This window comes from Geotrypetes seraphini, chromosome 2 (genome assembly GCF_902459505.1).
Source record: "Geotrypetes seraphini chromosome 2, aGeoSer1.1, whole genome shotgun sequence".
NCBI lineage: Eukaryota > Metazoa > Chordata > Amphibia > Gymnophiona > Dermophiidae > Geotrypetes > Geotrypetes seraphini.
In genome coordinates, this window is record NC_047085.1 from 189,237,343 (window position 1) to 189,262,877 (window position 25,535).

General features: G+C 43.1%; 1 protein-coding gene across 5 annotated transcripts in view; it reads right to left on the minus strand.

Annotated features, from left to right (window-relative positions):
- The window catches only part of CDKAL1 (CDK5 regulatory subunit associated protein 1 like 1), a 1,479,984-nt gene extending 1,459,469 nt beyond the window's left edge, over positions 1–20,515 (minus strand). Inside the window, exons 1-2 of one of the 5 annotated variants that reach the window (XM_033934562.1) lie at positions 20,282–20,515; positions 16,130–16,312 (exon numbers count right to left, since the gene is read on the minus strand). In XM_033934562.1, the coding sequence (XP_033790453.1) occupies positions 16,130–16,302 (173 nt within the window). In that variant the 5' untranslated portion in view covers positions 16,303–16,312; positions 20,282–20,515. Of the gene's footprint in view, positions 1–16,129; positions 16,316–19,805; positions 19,956–20,268 lie in introns of those variants that run through there. The other 4 variants (XM_033934560.1, XM_033934561.1, XM_033934559.1 and 1 more) reach the window with 4 other exon arrangements.
- Between the last annotated feature and the right edge of the window lie 5,020 nt (positions 20,516–25,535).

Consider the following 25,535-nt stretch of genomic DNA (forward strand, 5'->3'; position numbering starts at 1 on the left):
AGAACAAGCATATATTCAAAACACAATAATTCAAAACTGTTTCAGCGAAAAAGACCTCAAGCATACTTCATAGGTTAAAAAAAAAAAAAAAAAAAAATCAGGTTCACAAAACAAAATCAGAATCAATCCACTGGCAGGTAAAGGTTAGACTTGAACTATGTCAAACAGATATCAAAATGACACAATAAATTAAAAAAAAAAACGCCAACCCTTCAATCTTTACATTTAAGTCAAATTCATGCCAATACTGCATATAATGTGTCACTAAAGGCTCTTGAAAAGAGGAGCTTGAGAGGGGACATGATCGAAACATTCAAGATAATGAAGGGAATAGACTTAGTAGATAAAGACAGGTTGTTCACTTTCTCCAAGGTAGAGAGAACGAGAGGGTACGCTCTAAAGTTAAAAGGGGATAAATTCCGTACAAACGTAAGGAAGTTCTTCTTCACCCAGAGAGTGGTGGAAAGCTGGAATGTTCTTCCTGAGGCTGTTACAGGGGAAAACACCCTCCAGGGATTCAAGACAAAGTTAGACAAGTTCCTGCTAAACCGGAACGTACGCAGGTAGGACTAGTCTCAGTTAGGGCACTGGTCTTTGACCTAGGGGGCTGCCGCATGAGCGGACTGCTGGTCATGATGGACCGCTGGTCTGACCCAGCAGTAGCAATTCTTATGTTCTCTTCCATTCTCTGAGTGTTCACACACGATTTATGCTCCAACAGGCGGGTCTTGAAGGGGCGAGAAGTTTGACCCACATAAAGCAGTGGGCAGGGGCACCGAATTATATATATCACTCCACTGGACCGACAAGTTAGTTCGATCTTTCAACAGAAAAGATTTATGCACACTAATTCTCCTAAAGCTGAGTGAAGTGAAACCTTGATAGTCCTGAAATCAGAGTTCCCTCTTGGCATGCACATCAAGACTTGGAAAAGGAACGCAACAACACAGGCAGCATCAGTTCATTGGGTAGGGCATCCTTCTTGTCTTCTGCCAAATCCAGACTCTGTCCCTTCTATTCTGCTGCACAATATGCCTGACTCGGTAAACATAGAAACATAGAAATAGACGGCAGATAAGGGCCACGGCCCATCTAGTCTGCCCACCCTAATGACCCTCCCCTACCTTTCTCTGTGAATAGATTCCACGTGTCTATCCCATTTGGCCTTAAAATCAGGCACGCTGCTGGCCTCAATCACCTGTAGTGGAAGACTGTTCCAGCGATCAAGCTCCATCTCTAGCAATATTCAAATCTAGGCCAAAAGCCCACTTTTTCAAGGCTGCTTTTAGCTCCTTACTAACTCACGTTTAAAAGTACCTTTGTCTATTTTATCATTCCCTCTGCGAGAAATTCTCTAATCCCCATTTCTCTGTTTTGATTAGATTGCAAGCTCTATCTAGCAGGGATTGTCTCTTACATTTGTTGCATACACCTGACAGCCCTAAAGAAATGATAAGTAATAGTAGTAGCTTAGCAAATCTCTTTGGACAGTACTTACCTATGTTAAGCCTAAAAAGGTCTGTCAGAGTGAGCCTGTAGCCATGAGGGATCAGAAAAATCACTCAGAATGTAGGCTTTCCCTACTGCTTTTTTGATTCATCTTGTGATAGTCACCTTAGAGACCACTTCTCCCTCATGCGGCCTGCCAAACAGAAAAGTCTATCTTTCAGAAAGGACTCATTAAAGTAATGTCATCAGGAATGATGTAATTCCTAGCTTTGGTGCTCCGTCTTTAGTCCAAACAGTTCCCAGACTGTAGACAATCTGTTGCCAAAACAGCAAAAAAGAGGTCAAAAACCCTATAGATACCATAAGTAAATGACAAGAGGGCAAGTAAGATGGTTTTTTAGATCTGTGTCTTTGAAAAAGTCTTTATTACATATAAGACAAGACTCAACAAGGATGAGTTTCGGAAATGCAAATTGCCTACATCAGGGGTCAACCATTATAACATAGTGGTCTTAAAGAATCAAGAAACCTTTGTATCATCATATACAGTCATTAGGACACCTAATGAAATATTAATTTCTTTATTAAGAAATGTTCACATATCAAGTCAAATCTTTTTTTCTGTTTTAAATTGTTAATTTTATAAAAACATCTTACAGAAAGTGTAACAGATTATTCATCAATAACATTCTTGTAAAGCACTTATGTACTATACATGAATACAAAATAAACAATCCCCTCCCTGGATTTTATTATTTTTTTATTTATCTCTGGAAAAGAAAGTAATGTAATTGCAGGTAAACAACAAAAATTTTCCTTGATTTACTCATGAAACAAAATATAGCCACAAAAATGTGTATTATAACTGAGGAATAAATTAGGACACCCCACACATATCCTCCCACTTAAAGTGGCTCAAATCACACACAGGTATATCACATCGGGTGCACATGATTAGAACATTGTTACTCAGCATTTTGAAGGAGGTTTGCCCTACTTAAACCTCAGACATTTAGTTTGGTGTGCTCATGACTGCTACGGTGAGAGTGAACACCATGTAGAGATCAAAAGAGCTATCTGAGGCCATCAGAAAGAAGATTGTAGCAGCTTATAAGTCTGGTAAGGGATTTAAAAAGATTTCGAAAGAATTTGACATTAGCCATTCCACGGTCCAGAAAACTGTGTATAAGTAGAGGACTTACCAAATAATTGCCAACATGTCCAAGTGTGGCTGTCCAAGCAAGTTGACCCCAGAGCAGACCGCAAGATATTGAAAGAAGTCTCCAAAAATCCTAAAAGGTCATCATGGAACCTACAGCAGGCTCTTGCTACTGTTGATGTGAAAGTGCATGCCTCTACAATCAGAAAGAGACTACACAAATTGAATTTGCATGGGACGTGTGCAAGGAGGAAACCTTACTCTCCAAGAGAAACATCAAGGCCAGACTGAATCTAGACAAACACCAGGACTTCTGGAATAGTGTTCTATGGACAGACGAGTCTAAAATTGAATTATTTGGACACCAGAAAATAGGACTTGTCTGGCGTACATCATTCCAGGAAAAAAACTTCATACCGACTGTGAAGCATGGAGGTGGAAGTGTCAAGGTTTGGAGATTTTTTCCTGCAGCAGGACCTGGCCAGTTCACCATCATAGTATCCAACATAAATTCTACTGTGTATCAGAGGGTGCTTGAGGAACATGCGAGACCACTTGTAAGAAAATTAAAGCATAAGCGGAACTGGACCCTGCAACACAACAATGACCCAAAACATACCAGTAAATCCACCAAGGACTGGCTGAAAACTAAGAAATGGAGAGTCCTGGAGTGGCCGAGTCAAAGCCCTGATCTTAATCCCATTGAGATGCTGTGGGGTGATTTCAAACGGGCTGTACATGCAAGAAACCCCTCAAACATCTCACAGCTGAAAGAATTCTGCTTTGAGGAGTGAGCCAAACTTTCTTCAGACCAATGTCAAAGACTGGTAGATGGCTACAAGAAGCGTCTCACTGCAGTTATTTCAGCCAAAGGAGGTAACACTAGCAATTAGGGTGCAGGGTGTCCTAATTTATTCCTCAGTTAGAATACACATTTTTGTGGATATCTTTTGTTTCATGAGTAAACTCGAGGAACTTTTTTGTTGTTTACCTACAATTACATCACTTTCTTTTCTAGAGATAGATAAATAAATAAATAAAAGATCTGGCCATGATAGGTGAACATTTCTTAAGAAAGAACTGAATATTTCATAGGGTGTCCTAATTTTTTCATATGACTGTATAAAGTTATCACCAGATTTGCCTTTAAAAAGGCAAATAGCAACTTGTTCAGTACATACAGATAACCTCTGTGGCATCTGCTCTAGAGTCGTTTCATTTCTGGCACATTCTCTAGAGAAGACACCACAGAAGATCTGTATGTACTGAGAGATCAGGGAATGCATTCCAGAGTGTTGGGGCTACTCTAGAGAAGGTTCGCTGGCAGGTATCACATCATGTGATGTTATGTTGCTGCTTTAGCTCAGTAAGACACTTTCAACCATTAAAAAAAAATAAAACAAAGATATTAACCTTTACTTAGGCCCTCTTTTATTAAGCTGCAGTAGAGGTTTCTACCGTGGCCCAAAGTGCTAAATGCTCCGACGCTCACATTTATGAGCGTTGGAGCAGCACTGGAGAATTTAGAACTCCAGGCCGCAGTAGAAACCTCTACCGCAGTTTATTAAAAGGTTGTGGGGGAGCATTAGTTTGAGAAAAAGGCATGTTTATAACAAATGTAACCATAGCAGGTTTAGGCTTATTCGTTTATATTCTGCCTACAATTAAGTGGAGCGGAGAGCAACACATATAAAAATAAAATTTAACAAAAAAATCAATAAACACAAAAACATTTCATAAAATAAAGCATACCTATTACTTTCTCATACATAATTTCCACAAACCCATCTAATTAAGTAAACTTTTAGTATCAAATACAAAAGATGATAAGAACATAAGAACAAAAGAATTGCCGCTGCTGGGTCAGACCAGTGGTCCATCGCGCCCAGCAGTCCACTCACGCGGCAGCCCCCAGGTCAAAGACCAGTGCCCTAACCGAGACCAGCCATACCTGCATTTGTTCTGGTTCAGCAGGAGCATGTCCAACCTAGTCTTGAATCCCTGGAGGGTGTTTTCCCCTATAACAGACTCCGGAAGAGCGTTCCAGTTTTCTACCATTCTCTGGGTGAAGAAGAACTTCCTTACGTTTGTACGGAATCTATCCCCTTTCAACTTTAGAGAGTGCCCTCTCGTTCTTGCTTCCTTGGAGAGGGTGAACAACCTGTCTTTATCTACTAAGTCTATTCCCTTCATTATTTTGAATGTTCCCCTCTTTTCAAAGGAGAAGAGGCCCAGTTTCTTTAATCTCTCGCTGTACGGAACTCCTCCAGCCCCTTAACCATTTTAGTTGCTCTTCTCTGGACCCTCTTGAGTAGTACCGTGTCCTTCTTCTTGTACGGCGACCAGTGCTGAACGCAGTATTCCAGGTGAGTGCGTACCATGGCCCGGTACAGCAGCATGATAACCTTCTCCGATCTGTTCGTGATCCCCTTCTTAATCATTCCTAGCATTCTATTTGCCCTTTTCGCCACCGCTGCGGACGGCTTCATTGATTTGTCGACCAGTACTCCCATATGCCTGCTTTAGGGGGTCAAACACGTACTCGTACATCCCACTATCACAGTCTACCTTCTGCCATCTAACTGTGCTGGAACAGTGCACAGAGCAGGTTGAAAACCTGTGGGCCAGCCCTCTCTGGATGCTGATCTTGTGATGCATGAGGCCAACATCATTAGAGGTCCAGCCATCACTGCTAGATGAGGTAGATTATGAGATATATGCCAACCCCTACACTTGTATCCTTGATGTTGGCAATACCAGGTAGTGTTGAAATAGTAGAAACTATACACAATAAGGGACATTCTCCGCCCAACATGTCATCTTCCAGACCAATATTTTACTGTAGTCTATCCTGGCACCATCGCTACTCAGTAATAAGGAAGGCAGGTAGACAGATGTGGGAGAAACAATGTTTGAGGGTGGAGGAACAAAGACAGAGACACGGCAGCTATTCTCCCCACCCTCCTCATAATACTCATCATCTTCAGTACCCTTCTTTGTAATAACCCTTGCTCACCAGTGTCCTACAGGACAGGCCTCTCACTCTGGTAGAACAATGCACCTTGATGCTGGTCACAGAAATACTCAGCATTTAGCTAGGCAAAGATGCAAATTTGGTGTCAAAATTAAACAAATACATGGTTCCTGAGGAGATAGAGAGCAGAGAAGTGGGGGGGGGGGGGGGGGGGGGGGGGAGGAAAAAGAATTGTAAGAAGTTGAAGGACACTTCCAATGCCAAAACCAAGGAGTAAAAATTTAGAGAAAAGTAGCATCAGAACTTGGTCACCTATCTTATATCTGGTATCTGTAGTGATATGAATGAGACTTGGTAATAAAATGATATGCTTTTCTCATTTTAGGTTCTGAAAGTTATTTTGCCCTCAGTGTTAATGTTTATAAAGAATAAAATATTACACACACACTTGCTATTACATTTTTGGATTGTTATTTCTATTGTCTTGGGGTACTTTGCTGGCATTAGGACAAATTTCCCAGGATTAAGATGCTAAACTATGCCAGGAAAAAGACTGGTTCCAGGAATTTCAGACAGTAATATACTAAGAGGATCAGAAATACTGGCCTCATAAGAACATAAGAATTGCCACCTCCGGATCAGACCTTGGGTCCATCAAGTCCGGTGATCCGCACACGCGGAGGCCCCGCCAGGTGTACCCTGGCATAGTTTTAGTCCCCATATCATTGTATGCTTCTCAAGGGAGATGTGAATCTAGTTTACCCTTAAATCCTAGAATGGTGGATTCTGCAATTACTTCCTCTGGGAGAGCATTCCAGGTGTCCACCACTTGCTGCGTGAAACAGAACTTCCTGATATTCGTCCTGGACCTGTCCCCCCTCAGCTTCAGTCTATGTCCTCTTGTTCGTGTCACACTGGACACTGTAAATAACTGCTTTCCCTGCTCCATTTTGTCGAATCCTTTCAGTATTTTGAAAGTCTCGATCAGATCCCCTCGCAGTCTCCTCTTCTCAAGGGAGAACAACCCCAGTCTCCTAAGTTGTTCCTCATAGTCCAGGTTCTCCATACCTTTCACTAGCTTCATTGCTCATCTCTGCACCCTCTCTAGCAGTTTTATATCTTTCTATAGAAAGGAAATAAAGTTATATGATGAAGTTAAAATGGGATAGTCCCATGTATCCACCACCCTTTCAGCTGACCTGGTTTTAGGGAATCCTGGTGGCTCAGCTGATGGGGATTCCCCCTGCCAGGATCAGCTGAGTCACAGAGCCCTACACCCTTCCCCCTGACATCTCCGCTCCCCCCCCACATCCCCCCACATCCCCCCAGCATTCCTGGACCCCCTCCCACATCCCCAGACCCAGAAAATGGCAGGAGGGAAACCCTCTAACTTCTGCCAACAGGAGGGGCCCAGGAATGTTAGGGGGATGTGGGGAGGGGCAGAGATACCAGGGGATGTCGGGGGAGGTCCGGGATGTCAGGGGGAGGTGGTGTAGGGCTGATCCTGGTAGGGGGAATCCCCCTCAGCTGAGCCACCAGGAATCCCCAAAACCATTTGATGGGGATTCCTCTGCCACGATCAGCTGAAGGGAAGCCTACGGATTGGGGGGGGTTTCTCTTTGGGTGGTGGGAGGGTGTCGTGACCATTGGAGGAGTAAGGAAGGGGTGTGTGCCATGCCTTAAATCCTCCAGTAGTCTTCTTGTCAGTTTGGACACCTTTGTGGAACTTAGACAAAACTCAAACAGGTCTAACTGCCGGCATCTAAGTTCCCTCTAGGAAAGCTTTGATTATGGATGCAGTATGTCCAGGTTGAAGTCTGCCCAATATGCCCCTTTGATCTCTGGATGTACAGTAACTTAGAAGAGCGGCTTCATGTCCAGAAAGTTGGTTTTAATTATCGGCACTTGGACATCTCTGCTATTAGGACGTCCAAGTGCCAGCTTAGGCTGTTTTTTTGGATGTTTTAAAGTTTTGATTATGATCCCCATAGTGTTTTTCTTTTATACTTCCTAAATTAACATTGGTGGCATCGATAATGGACTTCAAAGTACACTGCACTAATACAGCATGTATCACATCAGTTTCTCCTTGTAACTCAACTCTCAGAATGGCCTTGTGAACAAATTTTGATAAAACACTCTCACCCTGCTTCCAGAGTACATGAACAGTGGCTGCGTTTTGATCCTGATCTTATGACCTTGAAAGCAGTTTCAAAGAAGCGGTCACCTTCAAGGTCTGAGGCTCAGCAGATAAAGGCCATTAACTTTCACAGCTTCAATGTTCAATGCGTCAAAGGTTTTGATTTCAAAATGGACTACCATGGCAACCACATCACTATCCAAAAGTGAATATCACCAGCACTGTAAGGTCTGGAAAATACCCTGGAGATCAAGCCTTTATAGTTTTATAGCTTCCTCCTTATTCCTCTCCCCCCCCCCAAATTAAAAGAATAGAAAAAGGGGGACCTGAAAATCAATATTTGTGAGGAATAAATCTGTAGCCTGAAGGAGCCTCTTGATAGAAACAGACTGAAATCAAGTATAGCAGACAGGTGTTATTCCCACTAATGGACAAGAGAAACTGAAGGGACCTATTGGTGTGTGCTAACACAGCTAGACATGTTCTGACATCCTGTTTGTTCACGAAGACAATCTGTACTAGAAGAACTCTCCAGCTTATTCTTATGTCAAAACAACCAGAAGATAACCACAAACCGTAGAGAACCAGTTTTTTCTTTTTTACGAGTTATATTGCTTCTGGGTTTCTCCTTACATAGCAACAAAATGGATGGGCTCCTTTTACTAAGGTGCGCTGGTGTTTTTAGCGCGCGCTAACCCTGCGCTACATGAAAAATACTAACGCAAGCTCTATGGAGGCTTTGGCATGTGGACGTGCGCTAAAAACACTAGTGCACCTTAGTAAAAGGAGCCCTATATTTTTTCTGAGATTTTTCCATGTTTTACTACTTTACTGCTTTATTTTGACTTATCTTTCAGCTTGGCTCCAAATCAGACACAGCTCCTCCTGTATACCAAGGAACTGCTGCTGGTAATAGACTTACCCCCTCCTTTACTAACACTTAGCATGGGTTTTAGCACCAGCAGCAGCGGTAACTGCTCCAACATTCACAGGAATTCTACACGTGTCGGATCAGTTAACGCCACTGCCAGCGCTAAAACCCGCGCTACTTGTTAGTAAAGGAGGGGCTTAATTTGATAAGATCAGTCTACTTAAACACAGAGCTGATTCCAAACTTGTTTTTACAATGATCTAGCTCCAATAATCCTGTTACTATCTTTTCACTTAATTTTTACTCAAAAATACAGGCACACATTAATACCATCTTTGCTAGCACAGGAAACAAAATCAATCCTAATGGTAACACATACAAAAAGAATAAAATGAAAGTAAATAAAAATATTTTAATTATAAAAATAAGAAGGAAGAAAGAGCAAATAGAGATAACCAGTTTATATAAAGAAACAAAATGACAAGAAGAGGGGTCTATAAATCACAGGGTTATTTTCAGCCAGAGAAATTGAAGCCAAATGCTACAATAGCTGGAATGAGAGTTTCCCCTAATGCACAGTCAGCTTTTCCATTCCCACAGTACTGCAGATTTTCCTATTCTGATCCAAGTAGGATGACAAGCCAGACACTTCATTTGGAAGGCTGGAACTAACTGGGTTGGAGTCTGAGCACTAGTGTCTTCCTGGAGGAGCTGAAGAACTGCAAAAACTAAAGTAAATACCTGCTTTGGACTGTAAGCACTTCTGGACATGGATTTATTATATATAAACTACCAATAATTCTGTAAGATGCCTTAATCATTATCTAGAAAGTCAGATTAAACTTCCAAACACTGTACACACAAGGACTATTCCACCCCAGAAAAAGACAGTCTAAAATTTGAGGAATTAAAATCAAGAAGAAACTCCATCCCCCAGTAGTGTACCTAGCATAGGTGACACCTGGGGGTCGATCATTTTTAACACCCCCTCCTCTATTTGAAAAACATGATTTTTAGTAATAATCCACAGCTCACACAACAAAGGTATACCTAGGAAAAGGAAGAATCTTACACACTGCAGTGAGCACTAGAACATCATTACATTCATTGTAAAATTAAACAGGCCAGATTAGTACAGATCGATCCAGCACAGTCAGTGCTAACAGAAAACCATGTCTTTCATACACATAGAAACATCCTCGCCCGTTATGGAATAAGTAATTACAAACTAAAAATAGAAATATGTAGAGAAAAGTTAAAGTGAACCACCAAGAAGCCAGAAAGTTTACAATGCAACACCACAGAAACAGTGATGCATGTCCCCTAATATTATGCAAAATATAAAAAGATAGCAGATGTAAATTTTAAAAAACTGAGAAATAACAATCATTACTAAAAAATAATAATAAAGGAAAAATGGAAAATAAGGTAACATTTTTTTGGACTAATATATTTTTTCAATTAGCTTTCAGAGGCCAAATCTCCTTCCTCAAGTCAGTAAAGAATATTGCAGTTATGGTATCTGTCCTGACTTGAAGAAAGGGGTTTTGGTCTCTGAAAGTTAGTCAACAGTTCAATAAAGTGATCACCTTATTTCCATTTTCTATTTATAAACTTTTATCAACACAGCTACAAAACTACCTTAAAGGAAAGGAAAGAAAGAAAGATTTTTTTCTACCTTTGTCATATCTGGTTTCTGCTTTCCACCCACTGTTTGCCCTCTTTCTATGTCCCTTCCAGAGACTGTCTGCCTCCCCCTTCCATCTCTCCTTCCCTTCAATTGTTCTGGCATCCATCTCCCCCCCCCCCCCCCCATGCTCCGGCATCTCTCCTCTCCTTGCCTTCTCCCTCTGGCATCTTTCTCTCTCTCTTCCTTTCTTTTTCTTGTCTTCCCTGTTCTTCCTTCTCAATTTATTTTCTGCCTCTGTCTAGATTCAATTCTTTCTTACTATCCAGTCCTCAATTTTTCTCTTTTCACTGTCTACCTACAGTTTTGCCACCTCTTTCCTTCACCCCTTCCAGTATCTCACTGAATATCCTCTTCCCCCCCAACCAGCATGTGCTCTTTTTTTCTTTATCCTCTCCTTCTATCCAGTTATGTGCTCTCTTTCTCTACCCCTTCCATCCAGCCTCTTCCCCTTTCACTCTCCTTTCCACTTCCATCCAGCATCTGTTCCCCTCTTTCTTTGTTCACCCCACTTCCATCCAGCATCTGCTTTGATACGAACTGAGCAGATAAAGCCCAGCCCAGAGTGAGGAGAAGCGGAGAAGAAAAATATAAATGAGGCTCTCTACACCAGATCTTGTGATCAAAGATGCACAACCTACAGGTTCCCTCTCGCTTGCCAAACAAGAATACAACAACCATTTAACCAACTCTTAGTGCCAACCCTCATCATTTGCCACACTCTACTCAAAGTTCCCTCACCTGCAATCCCCTCCTCACTTTCCCTCAGATGATGGCAGAGTTCTTCCATGACAAGATTCACAAGATCCACCTTGAATTCTCAACCATGTTACCTCCCTCACCACCCCTTCCAGCTGTCCACTCTGCCAATCTCCCTTCAACAACCCCTACCACCTTTTCCTTCTTTTCTAAAGTCACAGAAGAGGAAACTGCTCACCTTCCACCTTTGCTCCTCCAAACCCACCATCTGTTCCTCTGATCCGATTCCTACCCACATACTCGGGAGCTATCGTTTCCACGGTCACCCCTCCCGTTTGTCACATCCTCAACCTTTCACTCTCCACTGCAACAGCTCCTGATGTCTTCAAACATGCCATACCTACACATCTCCTCAAAAATCCCTCATTAGACCCTGCATCCCCCTCCAACTATCCAAACTACTTGAATGTGCTGTTCACCACTGTTGCCTGGACTTCCTTTCTTCTCATGATATTCTTGACCTGTTTCAATCGGGCTTTTGCCCTCTCCACTCTACAAAAACTGCACTTGCTAAAGTCTCCAACGACCTGCTCCTGGCCAAATCCAATGGCCTCTACTCTATTCTCATCCTTCTCAATCTGTCTGCTGCCTTCAACACTGTTGATCACCACCTTCTCTTCAACATGCACGCTCGCTGGGATTCTCTTCTCCTGGTTTACTTTCTATCTCTCTCATTGTACTTTCACTGTCTACTGGTGTACCTCAAGGCTCTGTCTTGGGCACTCTCCTCTTCTCCATATATACCCTCTCTCTCAGTACACTGATCTCCTCCCATGGTTTTCAATATCACCTCTACACCGATGACTCCCCGATCTACCTCTCCACACCAGATATCTCCACAGGAATTCAGGCCCGAATCTCAGCCTGCCTGTCCAACATTGCTGCTTGGATGTCTCACCGCCATCTCAAACTGAACTCCTTATCTTTCCACCTAAACTCACCTCTCCCCTCTCACCGTTCTCTATTTCTGTGGATAACACTGTCCTCCTCCTTGTCTCATCAGCTTGCAACCCGAGGGTGATCTTTGACTCCTCTCTCTCCTTCTCCACTCAAGATCCAACAAACCACTAAAACCCGTCACTTCCTCCTCTATAATATTACCAAAATCCAATCTCTCCTCTCTAAACATACTACCAAAACACTTATATATGCTCTAATCACCTCACGCTTAGACTGCTACAACATACTTCTCTCAGGTCTCTCAAGCATCCATCTCAAACCCCTTCAATTCATATATTCAAAATGCTGCTGCACGACTCATATTCCGCGAGAGCTGCTATACTCACATTACCCCTCTGAAGTCACTTCATTGGCTCGCCATTTGTTTCTGAATACAGTTCAAACTCCTCTTACTGATTTACAAGTGCATGTGTTCTGTAGCCCTTTAATATATCTCCTTACTTATCTCCCCATGAACTCCATTCATTGGGTATGTCCTCTTATCAGTACCCTTCTCCATTGCCGACTCCATCCCTTCTTTCTTGCTGCGCTGTAGTCCTGAAACAGGCTGCTAGAATCAATACATCGTGCTCAGTCTCTAGCAGTATTCAAATCCAGGCTAAAAGCCCACTTTTTTGAAGCTGCTTTCAACTCTTAACTCCCACTCACTGTCTAATATCAATATTCATTGTATCATTCTTTCTACCAGAAACTCCCCAAACCTGAGATGGCCTGTCTGTCCAAATTAGATTGTAAGCTTTTCTGAGCAGGGACCGTCTATTGAATGTTAAATGTACAGTGCTGCATATGCCTTTTAGCACTATAGAAATGATAAATAGTAGTAATGGGTTTGAATTTTGTCTAACCAGTGGGTTCTGGACATCATTCAGTCAGGATACAAGCTGGAATCTGCCTGGCCTCTGACTGATTGGTTTGTAGACTATCCCATAGGGCACCTGGAGAAAACCACCAGGGTTCTGACCAATGTGAGAAGGTTGCTTAATATTCAGGCCATAGAGCCAGTGCCGCCCGAACAATCGAGCTCAGGCAGATACTCCATATACTTTATCATTCCAAAGAAAGGCTTTTACAATTGGAGACCTATACCTTTACTTATGTGAATGCAGTGCTCAGAGTTCCATACATTTGCATGGAAATGGTCTGTTCTGTCATAGCATCAGTGACCCTGGGAGAGTTCCTGGCTTCTCTAGATCTGACAGAGTATCTGGGAGTCTTGTTCGACACTGCTGCTGGTCACATCTTTCTACCAGAGGCATGCAGACAGAAGATGTGCTCTCACATTTCGGGTCTCTTGGACAAGTCAGCTCCCTTGGCGTGGGACTATCTTCAAGTCCTAGTGTCCATGGTGGCCACGTTAGACATGGGGCCTTGGGCAAGAGCCTACATGCATCCACTCCCGCAAGCATTACTCTTCTGCTGGTCCCTGCAGTCATATGCATTACTGAAGTGTCTGTCCTAGACTCTGAAGGCTTGGACCAGCATGGATTGATAGCTCCAACCTCAGTCCCTCTTCAGGGGCATGCCTTTACAAATTACTTTATGGGTAGCTGTAACGACAGATGTCAGTCTCCTTCTTAAGCTGCGGGGTGTCCATGTCTTGACGAGAAGAACTGTCCAGATTTCCATGCCCCGAAAATAGCCTCAGCAGGCTGGCTGCCCATTTAGTCACCTGTCTAAGCAGAGAAGAGGCTAAGGTAGCCATTCCCAGCTCTCCAGACTGTGCCACGTGGCATGTGGTGCAAGGATGCTCTTGAGGTGCCAAATTTGTGCAATCCTTGCATGAATTTGGGGGTAGAAGAATCCAAGGACTCCATCCTAACCAGTTTTGAGGCAAAAATTGCAGGTTTTGGAAGTGATGGGAACTTTAGAAAAAAAATTGCTAAAAATTCAAGACAGCTGCCGCTAAGAAATTTGTGCCTAAAAAGGCTAATAAAACAACTCACGCAAAGGGTAAAAACAGCAAAATTATGATTTTCAGGTGGGGGGAACATGCAGAAACACCCCAAAACCTGAAATTCAGACCTCCCACGATTCACCTCACAGGCCCTTACTCACTGTGACCTGTGCTGCACATGTGCTACAGCCTGCTTCAGCCTTTTACAGTAGCTGGAGAGAAGAATCACTGCCTCAAGCTGGGAATACCTCTTTTTACGCTGATCTTTGGGTTGCTGGTTTCACATGAAGCCTGGTCACATCCTCACCCCCACGGACTGAGACATGCTTACAGAACGGGGGAGGCGAAAAACATAGCTGGCACCCTGCAAGACACTGCTGAGCTGCCTAAGGGTGCCTAACAGCCTGCGCTAAAAACCCTACACAGCAATGGGTGAGAAAATACATATGGCAATGGCTCCGAGCTAAAAAATATATATACTTCTGCAGCTGGCTAACAGGGATCAGCCTGTCAGCTACAGACCGGAGTATGCTTCTTCTCTACAGGCAAAGCTGAAACCAAAGTGAAAGCTCCAAGCACAGAAACACCGAATAAATGTCAAACACACTGAATACAATAAGAAAACTAGAGAGCTGAACAGAAACACTCCTTCTGGCTCATGTGCAAAGGGAAAAGCTGCAGGTGGCAGTAGAGCTCACAGTGAAGTAGGAGGGACACAGAAAAATATGGAGTGGATTCCTTCTGCAAAAGGCTTGTGGCCATGGGAAAATAACCTACTTATCTAGAATAACACACCTACTGCACTGGAAACTTAAATGCAACAATTGCAGAACCTTCATGCATCCTCCCAAGGCTGCCAGCTCTGCTCCAGAAGGAGGAAGTGACATTGAAGGAGGTGTGGACTAGAGAGCTGCACAGGAACGGGGAGGATGGGAATCCTGCGGGATCCTCGTGTCGCAGGGATCCCTTGGGGGCACCCCTTTGTGATCTCAGGGATTCCATGGGGTTAGAAGCAACTGGACACGAGGAGCTGGAATATCTTGGTGCGTGTGTGCAGCGCTCCCAGGATGCCACCCGTAGCCAACCCAAAAGTTTTTCCCCAACGGCAGAGCTGACGTCCAAGGGAAGGCTGCATCAGCCACGTGAAGTATGCAGGGCCCATGGCCCTACGAAGTGCAACTGGAAGGCAGGAAGGAGGACAGCTCTATTACCGTCTTGCAGGAGGAGGCAGAAAAGGAGGGAGCAAGCAGGCTCATGCACATTGGACTGAGGAAGGAGTGCGTTGGGACATGGGAGGAGCCCAAATGTGGGACACAGAAGGGAGGTAGAGAGCACATTTTTGAACCCAGATTGAAGGAGGAAGGGGGCATGAACCTGGGACATAGGAGGGAGGAAGGGAGGGAAAGAGATGCTGAGGTGGGGGAGAGAATAGAAAGGGAAAATTTTGGGGCATGAATGTGTAAGTGAGAGGGAAAGCGATGGTGTACATGGAAAATGGAAGAAAGGGGAGAATTTTTGGTCATAGGGAGAGAGGAAGGTACAGATGCACAGGGAAGAGAAAGATGAGAGGGAGAAATGTTATGGTGGAGAGGGAACAGTGGAACAGATTGAAAGGGATGAAAGAGGGAGGAATGTTGGACTTAGTGATGGAGGGAGAGATGTGGCATGGTGCTGGAGAGGGGTGATAGGAGAAATGTTGGGCATAGGGTTGGTGGGCAGGGACAAAAGATGGACTTATATTAGAAGCATCTTTAAAAATCATGCTAGGGCTCATTTTGGGGATGTCTTATTTTTGGAAAAACAGGGTGGTATCATGGAGTGGAGTCAGGGGTGGAGCTTGGCTGGGTCTGGGGCGGAGCTTGGCCGGGGGTACTCAGTTGGTGTTTGTTAGGCTTAGGGGGTACTTGGCTTGAAGAAGTTGAGAATCACTGTACTAAGATACACAAACAAACAGAAATATTCTGCAGTGGAAGCTAATTCTTTCCTACCAGAGGCTGTATGACAACACAATTTTATATTTATGGTAAGTGCCACTGATCAAACTCTTCAATGTGAGTGAGGCCATCACCTAGCAACACTATAATTTCACAGATCCCACACACAGGATACTAAGTCAGAGGACAGAACTAACACCAATCCAAACATGTAACAAAAGATAGATCATCTTGATCCTTTTATCCTCTATTTTTAGTCACTGACATATCCACGTTAACAGTGCTGAGACACCAAATGTTACCTATCGCTTAGGGGTTCCTCTTCCTCCATCATTTGAATGCTTTTTGCTTTGCTCCTCTTCCGCACTCTTGGAACAATGCTTTTTCTTGAAAACTGACGATCATGAGGTTTTGGATCTTGTTCCGAGACAATATCTTCAATGTCTTCTAGCACAGACTCGCAAATGGCTGGCATCTTCTATTACCTACTAAACACACAACAAAATCAACACTGGTAAGAAGTGTGCACACATTGATTGTGACAGGTAAAGAAAAAAATAACATGCTACAATCCCTAGTTGAAAAAGTCAGCCAGATGTTTGATCTCAGTGAAGTCAGTTGTAAATGTCAGATTGATAGCACTCAGTAGAATATTAATTTCAGGTATCCCACAGTAGATAAAGGATAAGCAAAGGCTGTCCAACTGAAAGCCTTCCAACCTACGTATATATTTACACATACCTGAAGATAGCAGAATATGAAATCACTCAACCACATCAAACCAGACCCCAGCAAGAAGCACAGAGTTAAGGTGAGAGAGAAGTGGTGGGAAGATATGGAGAACAATCATTAAGCTGCCCTGGAACTCTATGTCATCTGCTCTCTGAATCAGAGGGTCTTTTGAGAGGGGATACTATTAGTATCATCACTCAACTCATGAAGACCCTTATGTAAAAAAATCCTCATGACAATGAAAGATTAGGCTCATATTAATAAGGGGTAGATTGTATTCTGGGCCTGGCAGCGAGAAGAGGTTAACAGTACCATCACTACCCTCCCATCATCATCCTCCAGCAAGTAAAAGTGCTACTAGGTGGAAAGGACAGGAAAAAGAAAAGATGCAAAGATGGCTGATGCTTCTGTGCTGCTTAGTGATAGAAACCCTCCCAACAAACTCAAAACACAGATATTGCTGAAGCCACCACACTGCCACTATCCTCCTAGCAAGCAAAAATGATGTAGCAAATGATGTTTGTCTTCCCCAACCACTCCAACCCTCTCTCAACCCTGGCCAGAGAAAGCCCACAGACTCTGTTTCACACTTCTGTTTTAGTCACTAGGAGCCTGAGCCAGCAAGAGTCACTTCTATTGCTTATAACTGTTATCACCAGGGATGTGAAAAATCTAAAATTTGACTACCAGGAAGAATGGCTAGCAGCCTCCTTGCTACAAAGTCAAGAGCAATCACAAACAGCTGCTAAACTTATCGCAGCAAGGCAATCCCTTGCCGTGATAAGCTCAGCATCTATGTATACATTTTGCTAGCCTAAATTGTACGTGTCTCCCGCTGGCCTAAGGAAACATGTAGGGCCGCCTAGGTCTGCCTAAGGCTACTTCCAGGCCAAACCAAGCCCGCAACTAACCTTAGGCAAGCTTAGGCAGGCTTGCACACCTACCTAAGCTCCCGGAGGCAGCCTGCCTTGGGAGGGTTTTGTTTTGGGTTTTTTAAGCGTGCATCCCGATTGGCTGGTTAGGCAACGGTAGGATGCCTACCGCCGCCTACAATTGGGATGCTGTTTATAGAATCCAGGCCAAAATGTCTGAGGGCTGGTCATATTTGCCTCATCTGTCCTAAGAAGTGAACTATTTCGTGAAGAGTTGCCAACATTCCTCACATCCCTCTTTAACAAGTCAATGTTGCCATCTGTATTTCAATGGTGTCCAGAAACAGGCCTCAATATACTCCTTCCTGCAACACTACCAGAACTGGGAGTACTGTATTAGGTCTTTAAACGATCTGCTTGCACATGCTTCAAATATTTTCCAGATCCTTATATGCCAAAAAATGTAGACTTCTTCCTGGTCTCAAGTAGGGTTGAGACTACTGCCAGTGCTCTGGTAATGAGGTCAATTCACATCAAGTGGTCCAATACTGAAAATCATCCCCACTCAACCTTCTTCAAATTGAATAAAATTTTGCATGGATATTCCATATAGCCTCAAATGAAACTATGTAAAATTTTTCAGCTGAATCTCTATTGGTTTGAGACCTAGACACTGTCAAATATAGGTCACTTTCAGAGTACTGTGCTCTGTCTAACATAAAATGGCAACTTTGTCCAGCCACTACAGGCCAACAAAGTCTCCAAGAAAATTTACATTTAGCAGATTAATACAACTGGCACTAAATTCATGTGTAAAGTTTGGAATGTAACATTAGTTTACATCTCCTTTTATGAGCCAGCAAAGCAGACAAAAAATATTTTTAAAGATATTTAATGCCTACACCTCATTGCTCCAGACCTGTAAATTGATTAAAGTCATAACTGTACCAGCAATCATAGCACATAAGATTTGCATTAAGATGCTTTGCAGCCAATTGGAAGCAAAGATATAGAAATTATATTAGTGCTTTATATAAATTTTGGGCTTTACTGGGTGCAAATATCTCAACTGTACATTGTTTAATTTTTTAAAATTTTTTATATCACTTGTGTCTTTTTTGCTACAAAAGCCATTCTGTCTCATATTTGACCCTGCTTTGCTTTGAACAGGTCTCAAATGCATGCATTACTCACAAGCGTATACATGCAGTAGTTTAAAAAAAGGGCATCTTTGGCATCCTATTGTGTAATATGTAAATGAGCTAGAGGTGTGAAATTGCATAGTGCAGCTAAGCTTGTTGGGCTTGCCATGTTAACTCAGATTACGACATCCACTGCTTTCATATACTCTCAAAATGGGCATTTAGTTGTTGGTGATTCATTGCAAGTTCAATAAAGGTTACTAGCTGCACATCTCCAGTTTTAATAAAATTTAGTGACAGAGCTAGATGTGTTAAAGTCAGCAATTGTCTAATCATCGCTAAACCGGTTTTGACTGGTTTAGCGACAATTGGATTTGCCGACTTGATGCACAAAATGGCTCACCACATGGTTTTGAGCAAGATCGCTCATTCTCTGATCTGGCCATGCAAATAAGGTAATTATTATTGAAATGCTATGTAAACTAGTTGAGCAAATGATGCTCTAACATGGCTTCCCATTGCACAAAAAAATGTGACCTGATAAAAAAACAACTGGTACCAGTTGCTTACCTGTCCTACCAATGTTTCACACACACACACACACACAATATCTACCCTATTTAAAAAAATATATATAGTGAGCCAAGCTCCCTCCCCCCAGACTCCCAAAAGAGAGACAGGAGGGATGCCCACTCCCCCCTGCCACCGTGTAAAAGCCCTGTGCCTGCCAAAATTGGCAGGAGATACCCACTCCAAATATCTATTTGGTCTTCTGAACAGCCAGACAGTTCCTCCCCTTTTTACAGGGCTGTTACAACACAAATAGCTAGCATAAAAGGGCACTGAGAAGTTCTCACTCAGCCCAATCAAGAAAAAGAATGATGTAGAGCCATGAAACTTACAAGTCATTCCAAACTTTCCTTGACCCTTTCTGTTTTATTTCATATTGAAAGAAAGTGTCAAGGAAAGTGTAGAATAACTTGTACGTTTCTTGGCTCCATATCATTTTCTTATTCATTGGGCTGAGAACTTTTTAGCGGACACTCGTATAATTTGCATGCTCTTTGTGCCGAGTATAGCCCAGAAACACAAAATCGCTCCCAACCCCCGAGTTTATTCTTCCGGCATTATATGCTTGTCGTTGGCCAAAAAATGAACATTATGATCCCATTTACTGAATAACATATGTGCAGAACATTGTACCAGCTTTGCTTGATGACAGGATAATATACCTGTTTGGTTAATAAAGAGATTTCAACTATAACGTGAAACATTAGAAATAAAACGAGCAAAAGATAAAAATTCAAAATATGCACGCTTTCAAGCTATTTGCAGCACGAAATGAAAATTAAGCCAGACCCGTGAATCGTGTTTGCCCAAACCACACGTGAGTATATATAGAGAGACGACATCACATTTGTCAACAAACGCGAGCTCCTGAACTCTCAGATAAGACACAGAAACATGCTCGCCACCCCCAACCAACGTCACAGCACAGCCCCAATTGCATTTTGCAACATACACTACTACTTCCCTCGATCCGAGCTCCACCCCCTACTCCAAACCCCGGGCGCGAGCTCCTAGCCGTCTCACGCACCCTCACTCCTGATTGGTAAATATGCTTTCTTGGCGCACTAGATCAAAACACTAAGGCCCAAAAGAGCCCAAAGTTCCTTCCTGGCATCATCCACGTACTTTTCTAACCCACCAATGAGTCCGGCCAGTCCGCGTCTCCTCAGGTGTCTACTGATGTTGCCTAACGCTTCTGCTTTGCCCCCACGTCTTCCTCTTTTACCACTACTCTCCACTTTACCCCACCAAACCTCAACAGGAGTCCACCATCATGTTCCGTTCCACCAAGCCCCACCTCTTCCGGAAAAGGTGAGGCAGAGAAGGAAACCCTCTGTGGACAATATCGTGGGGTTGACGGGTTTCTTGTCAAACTGGACTACTTTAGAAAACTAGCAGCAATAATGTTATCGGTTGCGAGTTTTGGGGTTACTTTTTCATAGTGTGCGTAGTATTTTTGGGTGGTATTCAGTAGTATTCCAAGCCTCAGTTTCGCTGTTCTGTCTAAGCCTCATTATGATGTCCCAATAGCCTGTCAGTGCACTTCAAGCCTCATTCTGGTGCTCCAATAGCTAATGTCAGTGTGCTAAACCTCACTCTGGCATCTTCTGTTTCTCTTTTGTTTTACAGCTGTGTGATTGATGATCGGTCTGATTCTATGGTTTCTATGTGACGACCGCTGCTAGCTCCCGCTGCTAGTGTTATTTAATTTTTCTATACCGTTCTCCCAGGAGAGCTCAGAACGGTTTACATAAGTTTATTCAGGTAGTCAAGCATTTTTTCCCTGTCTGTCCTGGCGGGCTCCCGATCTATCTAATGTACCCGGAGCAATGGAGGGATTAAGAGGCTTGCCCAGGGTCATAAGGAGCAGCGTGGGTTTGAACCCACAACCCCAGGGTGCTAAGGCTGTAGCTTTAAGCATTGCCCCACACTCTCCCCCTCTAATGCACAAAAAACAACCAGTTCCCAGGATTTGCTGCCGTCAAACTTCTCAAGAAAAGTAAAGGCGGCTGGATATTGTTCTTGGCATATAGACGTGGTTTATGTATAGACTTAATTGGTTGTGGTATAGTAAAAATAAGTATTGAAAACCGGAAGCTTGGGTTTTGTTTTTTTGCAGAACAGACACTGCAAATATGAAAAGAAGTGGGCGGGATTTATAATAGTGTTGCTCAGACTTTGCTGCTCATCTGCTGTTTCTGCAAAAGTACACCCATCGTTTGTGTGTATGTATGAAAAGAGAGCGACTTGGCCGGGGAAGGGGAGCATGAGCCCGTCTTTGTTTTTAGATTAGTAACCACGAAACAGATTTTCGGTTTTATCATATTTACAGGAGTGCAACCCTGGTTGCGTGGCGCCAGCGACTGGTACCTTTCATTTGCGAACAGGGTCAGGCCTACTATTAGGCAAGACAAAAGCAATCACCTAGTATAGAAACTACAGTATTGGTTTTCTTTAAGTACAGTTGCTAATAGCTATACAAACTCAAAGAATTATCACGGTGCACTTTTACCTGCAGGAAGAATGGTTAATTTTCCAAATAGCTTATATACAGAAGTGATACATACACAGATCAAAATTTAATATTTAAGAAAAGGATGTTAAGCAGTGGTCTCAAACTCAAACCCTTTGCAGGGCCATTTTGGATTTGGAGGTACTTGGAGGGCCTCAGAAAAAAATAGTTATTGTCTTATTAAAGAAATGGCAATTTTGCATGAGGTAAAGCAATTTATAGTTTATAAATCTTTCCTTTTGGTCAAGTCTTAATAATAATATTGTAATTTATAGCTAAAGAGACATATGATCAAGTCAAAGAAGCTAATTAGATTGGATTGGCAGGACCTACCCTTGATGAATCCATGTTGGTGGAGATCACGTAGATTCTCCTCCTCCAGGACCGTATCTAGTTTACGTTTAATTAGTGTTTCCATTAGTTTACTCACTACGGATGTGAGACTCACCGGTCTGTAATTTGCAGCCTCCGTCCTGCAGCCCTTTTTGTGCAGTAGGATGACGTTAGCTGTTTTCTAGTTCAAGGGGACTCTTCCCGTGTTCAGGGAAATCTTGATTGTACATGAGTAGTGCATTTTGCTCCAGAAGGATGAGGAGGGGGGGAGACCTCTGAAATGGAGCTGTGTCAAGCATTCAAATATATACTGGATAATAGCAAGCTCAGAGGGTTTATGAACCAGTGTTGAAGACACGAGAAGTTTTACAGTTGAAGACACAAGACAAGTGCAGAGCTGTACACCCTGGTGCAACCATGGCTGAAGTCCAGACGCTTATATGTTTCATCCATGGCCCCTGATAAGCCAGGTGGTCAGTCGCACAGCATCTCACCCAGGGAGGGTGATCCTTGTGGTCCTGGATTAGCCCAGGCATCCGTGGTATGTGGATCTAGTACACCTAGAAGTGGATGAATGATTCAGGCTCCAAGTATATCCGGACTTGCTCATGTAGGGGCCGATTGATGTAGAAGATCTGTGTCGCTTCAGTCTTATGGCATGGCTCTTGAGTGCATGGTGGTAGTCAAGAAAGGATATTCAGAAGTGGTCATTACCAACCTACTAAAGGCCAAGAAAACATCCACTCTTTCGGAATAAGCCAAGGATTGGGATTACTTTACAGTGTTGGTGCACTACAGAGAATTTGGAGCCCAACAAAGCCTCAGTATCATCAGTATTAGCTTTCCTTCAAGAGGGCCTGGACAAGGAATTAGCAGTGGCATCCCTTAAGGTGCATATGGCAGGCCTGGCTTGCTTTAGAGGCCAAGAGAAGTGAGTCATGTCCAGGGGTCACAACTGTGAATGGCAGGGGCGTGCTACGAAAGAAGCAGTTGACAACGCCTTAACTCCTAGGGCAAGGGCCTCAAACTGCTTCCTGCAGATCATATCTATTCTGCGGTCTGTATCCTTCAGCACAACTCCCTATGTAAGGACATGCATTTAGTTACCTGTGCCACCAGGGATCTATTTTTGGCATAGCAAACATTTGCTGGAACTCTTGATCCAGAGGATACAGCCTTGGCATGGCTTTTGCCCCTTTGAGGGTCCCTTCAGGGACCTCCCACGACTCTGTAACCAGGAGTTTCATGTCTGGGTGCCAAGGAAAGGTCAGGGCCAAGATCGGACCCAACTCACAAGAGAACAATGAGGCTGAGGTGGATCAATCTTGAGCTCACAAAGACTGCAATAATTTCAGTCAGGGCCGAAGACTTTTAACAGCCACCATATGGAGGGATTTTCTTCCAGGAGTGGATACTCAGCATAGGAGGCCGAATCTGCCCCCAGGGAGACTTCACTTTGAGACAGTAAAGAGATAAAACCAACTTTCATCCCCTGAATCCCTGTCCGACTGACCATCAGAGCCAGGGAGGAGCTCCACTTCCATAGAAAAAGTACTTTGAGGATTCTTAGAGGTGTGTATCCGGACTCGCTCTTCAGTGGACCTAACTTGTCTATTTTGGCTGTGCATATACATCTTCCAGAATAGATTAATGAACCCTGGGGTAAAGGCCTTTAGTAGGCAACTCTCCTTCCCATTTAGAAGGGAGGAGACACCTCTTTGGATGCAGAGCCTCTGTGCCAGTTGGTGCGCTGTGCCACTGTTCTGGGGCTCCTGGGGAAATTTTTATTCCTTGAACAGGCTCAAAAGCTGTATGCTTTGCCCAAGAAGCTGTAGGAGAGCTAACTTGAAGTTCCTGCCTCCTCGCTTCACTCAAAGTGGCACATGGCACAAGGGCGCTCTTCTGCCACCCATCCTTCAAAAACAAGGCATGACATAGAGGTATTAGAGTCAGAGGACTCCATCACTAGCACTTTGGAAGCAAAACAAGGCGTTTTGGAGAAATTTGAGAACTTAAATTGGGAAAATCCAAGATGACCATCGCTGGTGAATTTTAGTGCTAAAAAACAGCTTGAAATTACCATAAGAGCCGACCAAAAACCCAGGATTTTAGGGGAGGGGACCAAGGCCCAAGTTATAGAAACAACTTTTGAAGAAATCCTACCTTCCTCAATTTTTCCCATTGGCTGTCACAGTCTTACAGACCATGTGCTGGGGAAATGATGCTGCTTCAGCTCCTCTCAGGTGTAGCTGTTCTAGGACATGCCCTCTGCTTCCAGTCACTCATCCACCTCACTGGAACCTTTGAGTTCTACGGGACAACCCTCAACACCCCCCCCCCAACATGAAAATGGTGGGGGAGGATGAAATGCAGCTGACATCACAAGTACCCTAAAGGAATGCTATTAGTGCCATGCCCATGACCAATTCAAAGGGTCAAGCAAACCCCCAAAGAACTTGCGTCAATGCAAAACAACACAAAACTTATCGCAAAATAAAATAAACCAAAACAGATCAGAACCTTTCATGCTCTCCATGCAAAAAGAGAAACCAAAGGAGGCAGCAGACTCCTGGGAGAAAGCGGTTTCAAAAGCTGACATCTTTCTGCAGTATGCTCACAAAAATGGACAGAGTACCCTGAGATTCAGCATACCATTCCTATTGCACTGGAAAAGATGATTAGAAAAATAAAATCACCAAACAAAGGTAGGAAAAATGATTTTATTTTCAAATTCAGTGATTGAACTATGTCAGTTTTGAGAAGTTACATTTGCTGTCTATATTTTGCACTGTTCAAGAAGAAATGCATTTCTCTCTATTTCAGTGGGGTTTTGTTTGTGGTCCTGTATTTGCATAGGGTTCATCTGCATTTTGCATTGTGTGACCAAGGTCAGGTGTTCTGGTAGGAATGAATGTCAAAGAAGTGCTTATTGGCATCATGGCCCCAAGTAAGGAGAAATATGTTGGCTCTCCTTCAGCCCTGTTGAACCCAAAATGGCCCTCACTTAAAAATTAGTGACCACTGCCCCAGATTATAATGTTGCAGCCCTCTTCTTCCACCACAGACATCACTTTTGCATCTGTTAGCAACAATTAAATGATATATAGGGTTTCCTTTGTTCAGCTGCAATTGCAGTGTTTAGTGTCATGCATGTGAATATTTTAATTGTATGTCAGATGTGACAACAGAAGAAATGTTGTGACCTAACATTTTAAAGTATGACTTATTAAAAAAACAATGCATTCATTAAAAAGTATGGTATGAAACACTGAAAATTCAGCAACTGCTTCTGGTTTCGTTTGTGATATTACTGGGAAGCAGGCTTGAAGTTTAAGTGAGATGGGAAAGACAGGCAGGGTGCTCAAGGATTATCTTTGCCTGACAATTGGATTTTTTTTTTAATTATTATTTTGTATTGTTTTCTGCCCTGGCCCATGTATTGGTAATAGCAGTATATGAAATAAACACAAACAAACAAGATCAAACTAATCATTTGGAACATAGCCTCACATGCCTATTGCCGAGTGTTATATTTAAGAAAGCAGTA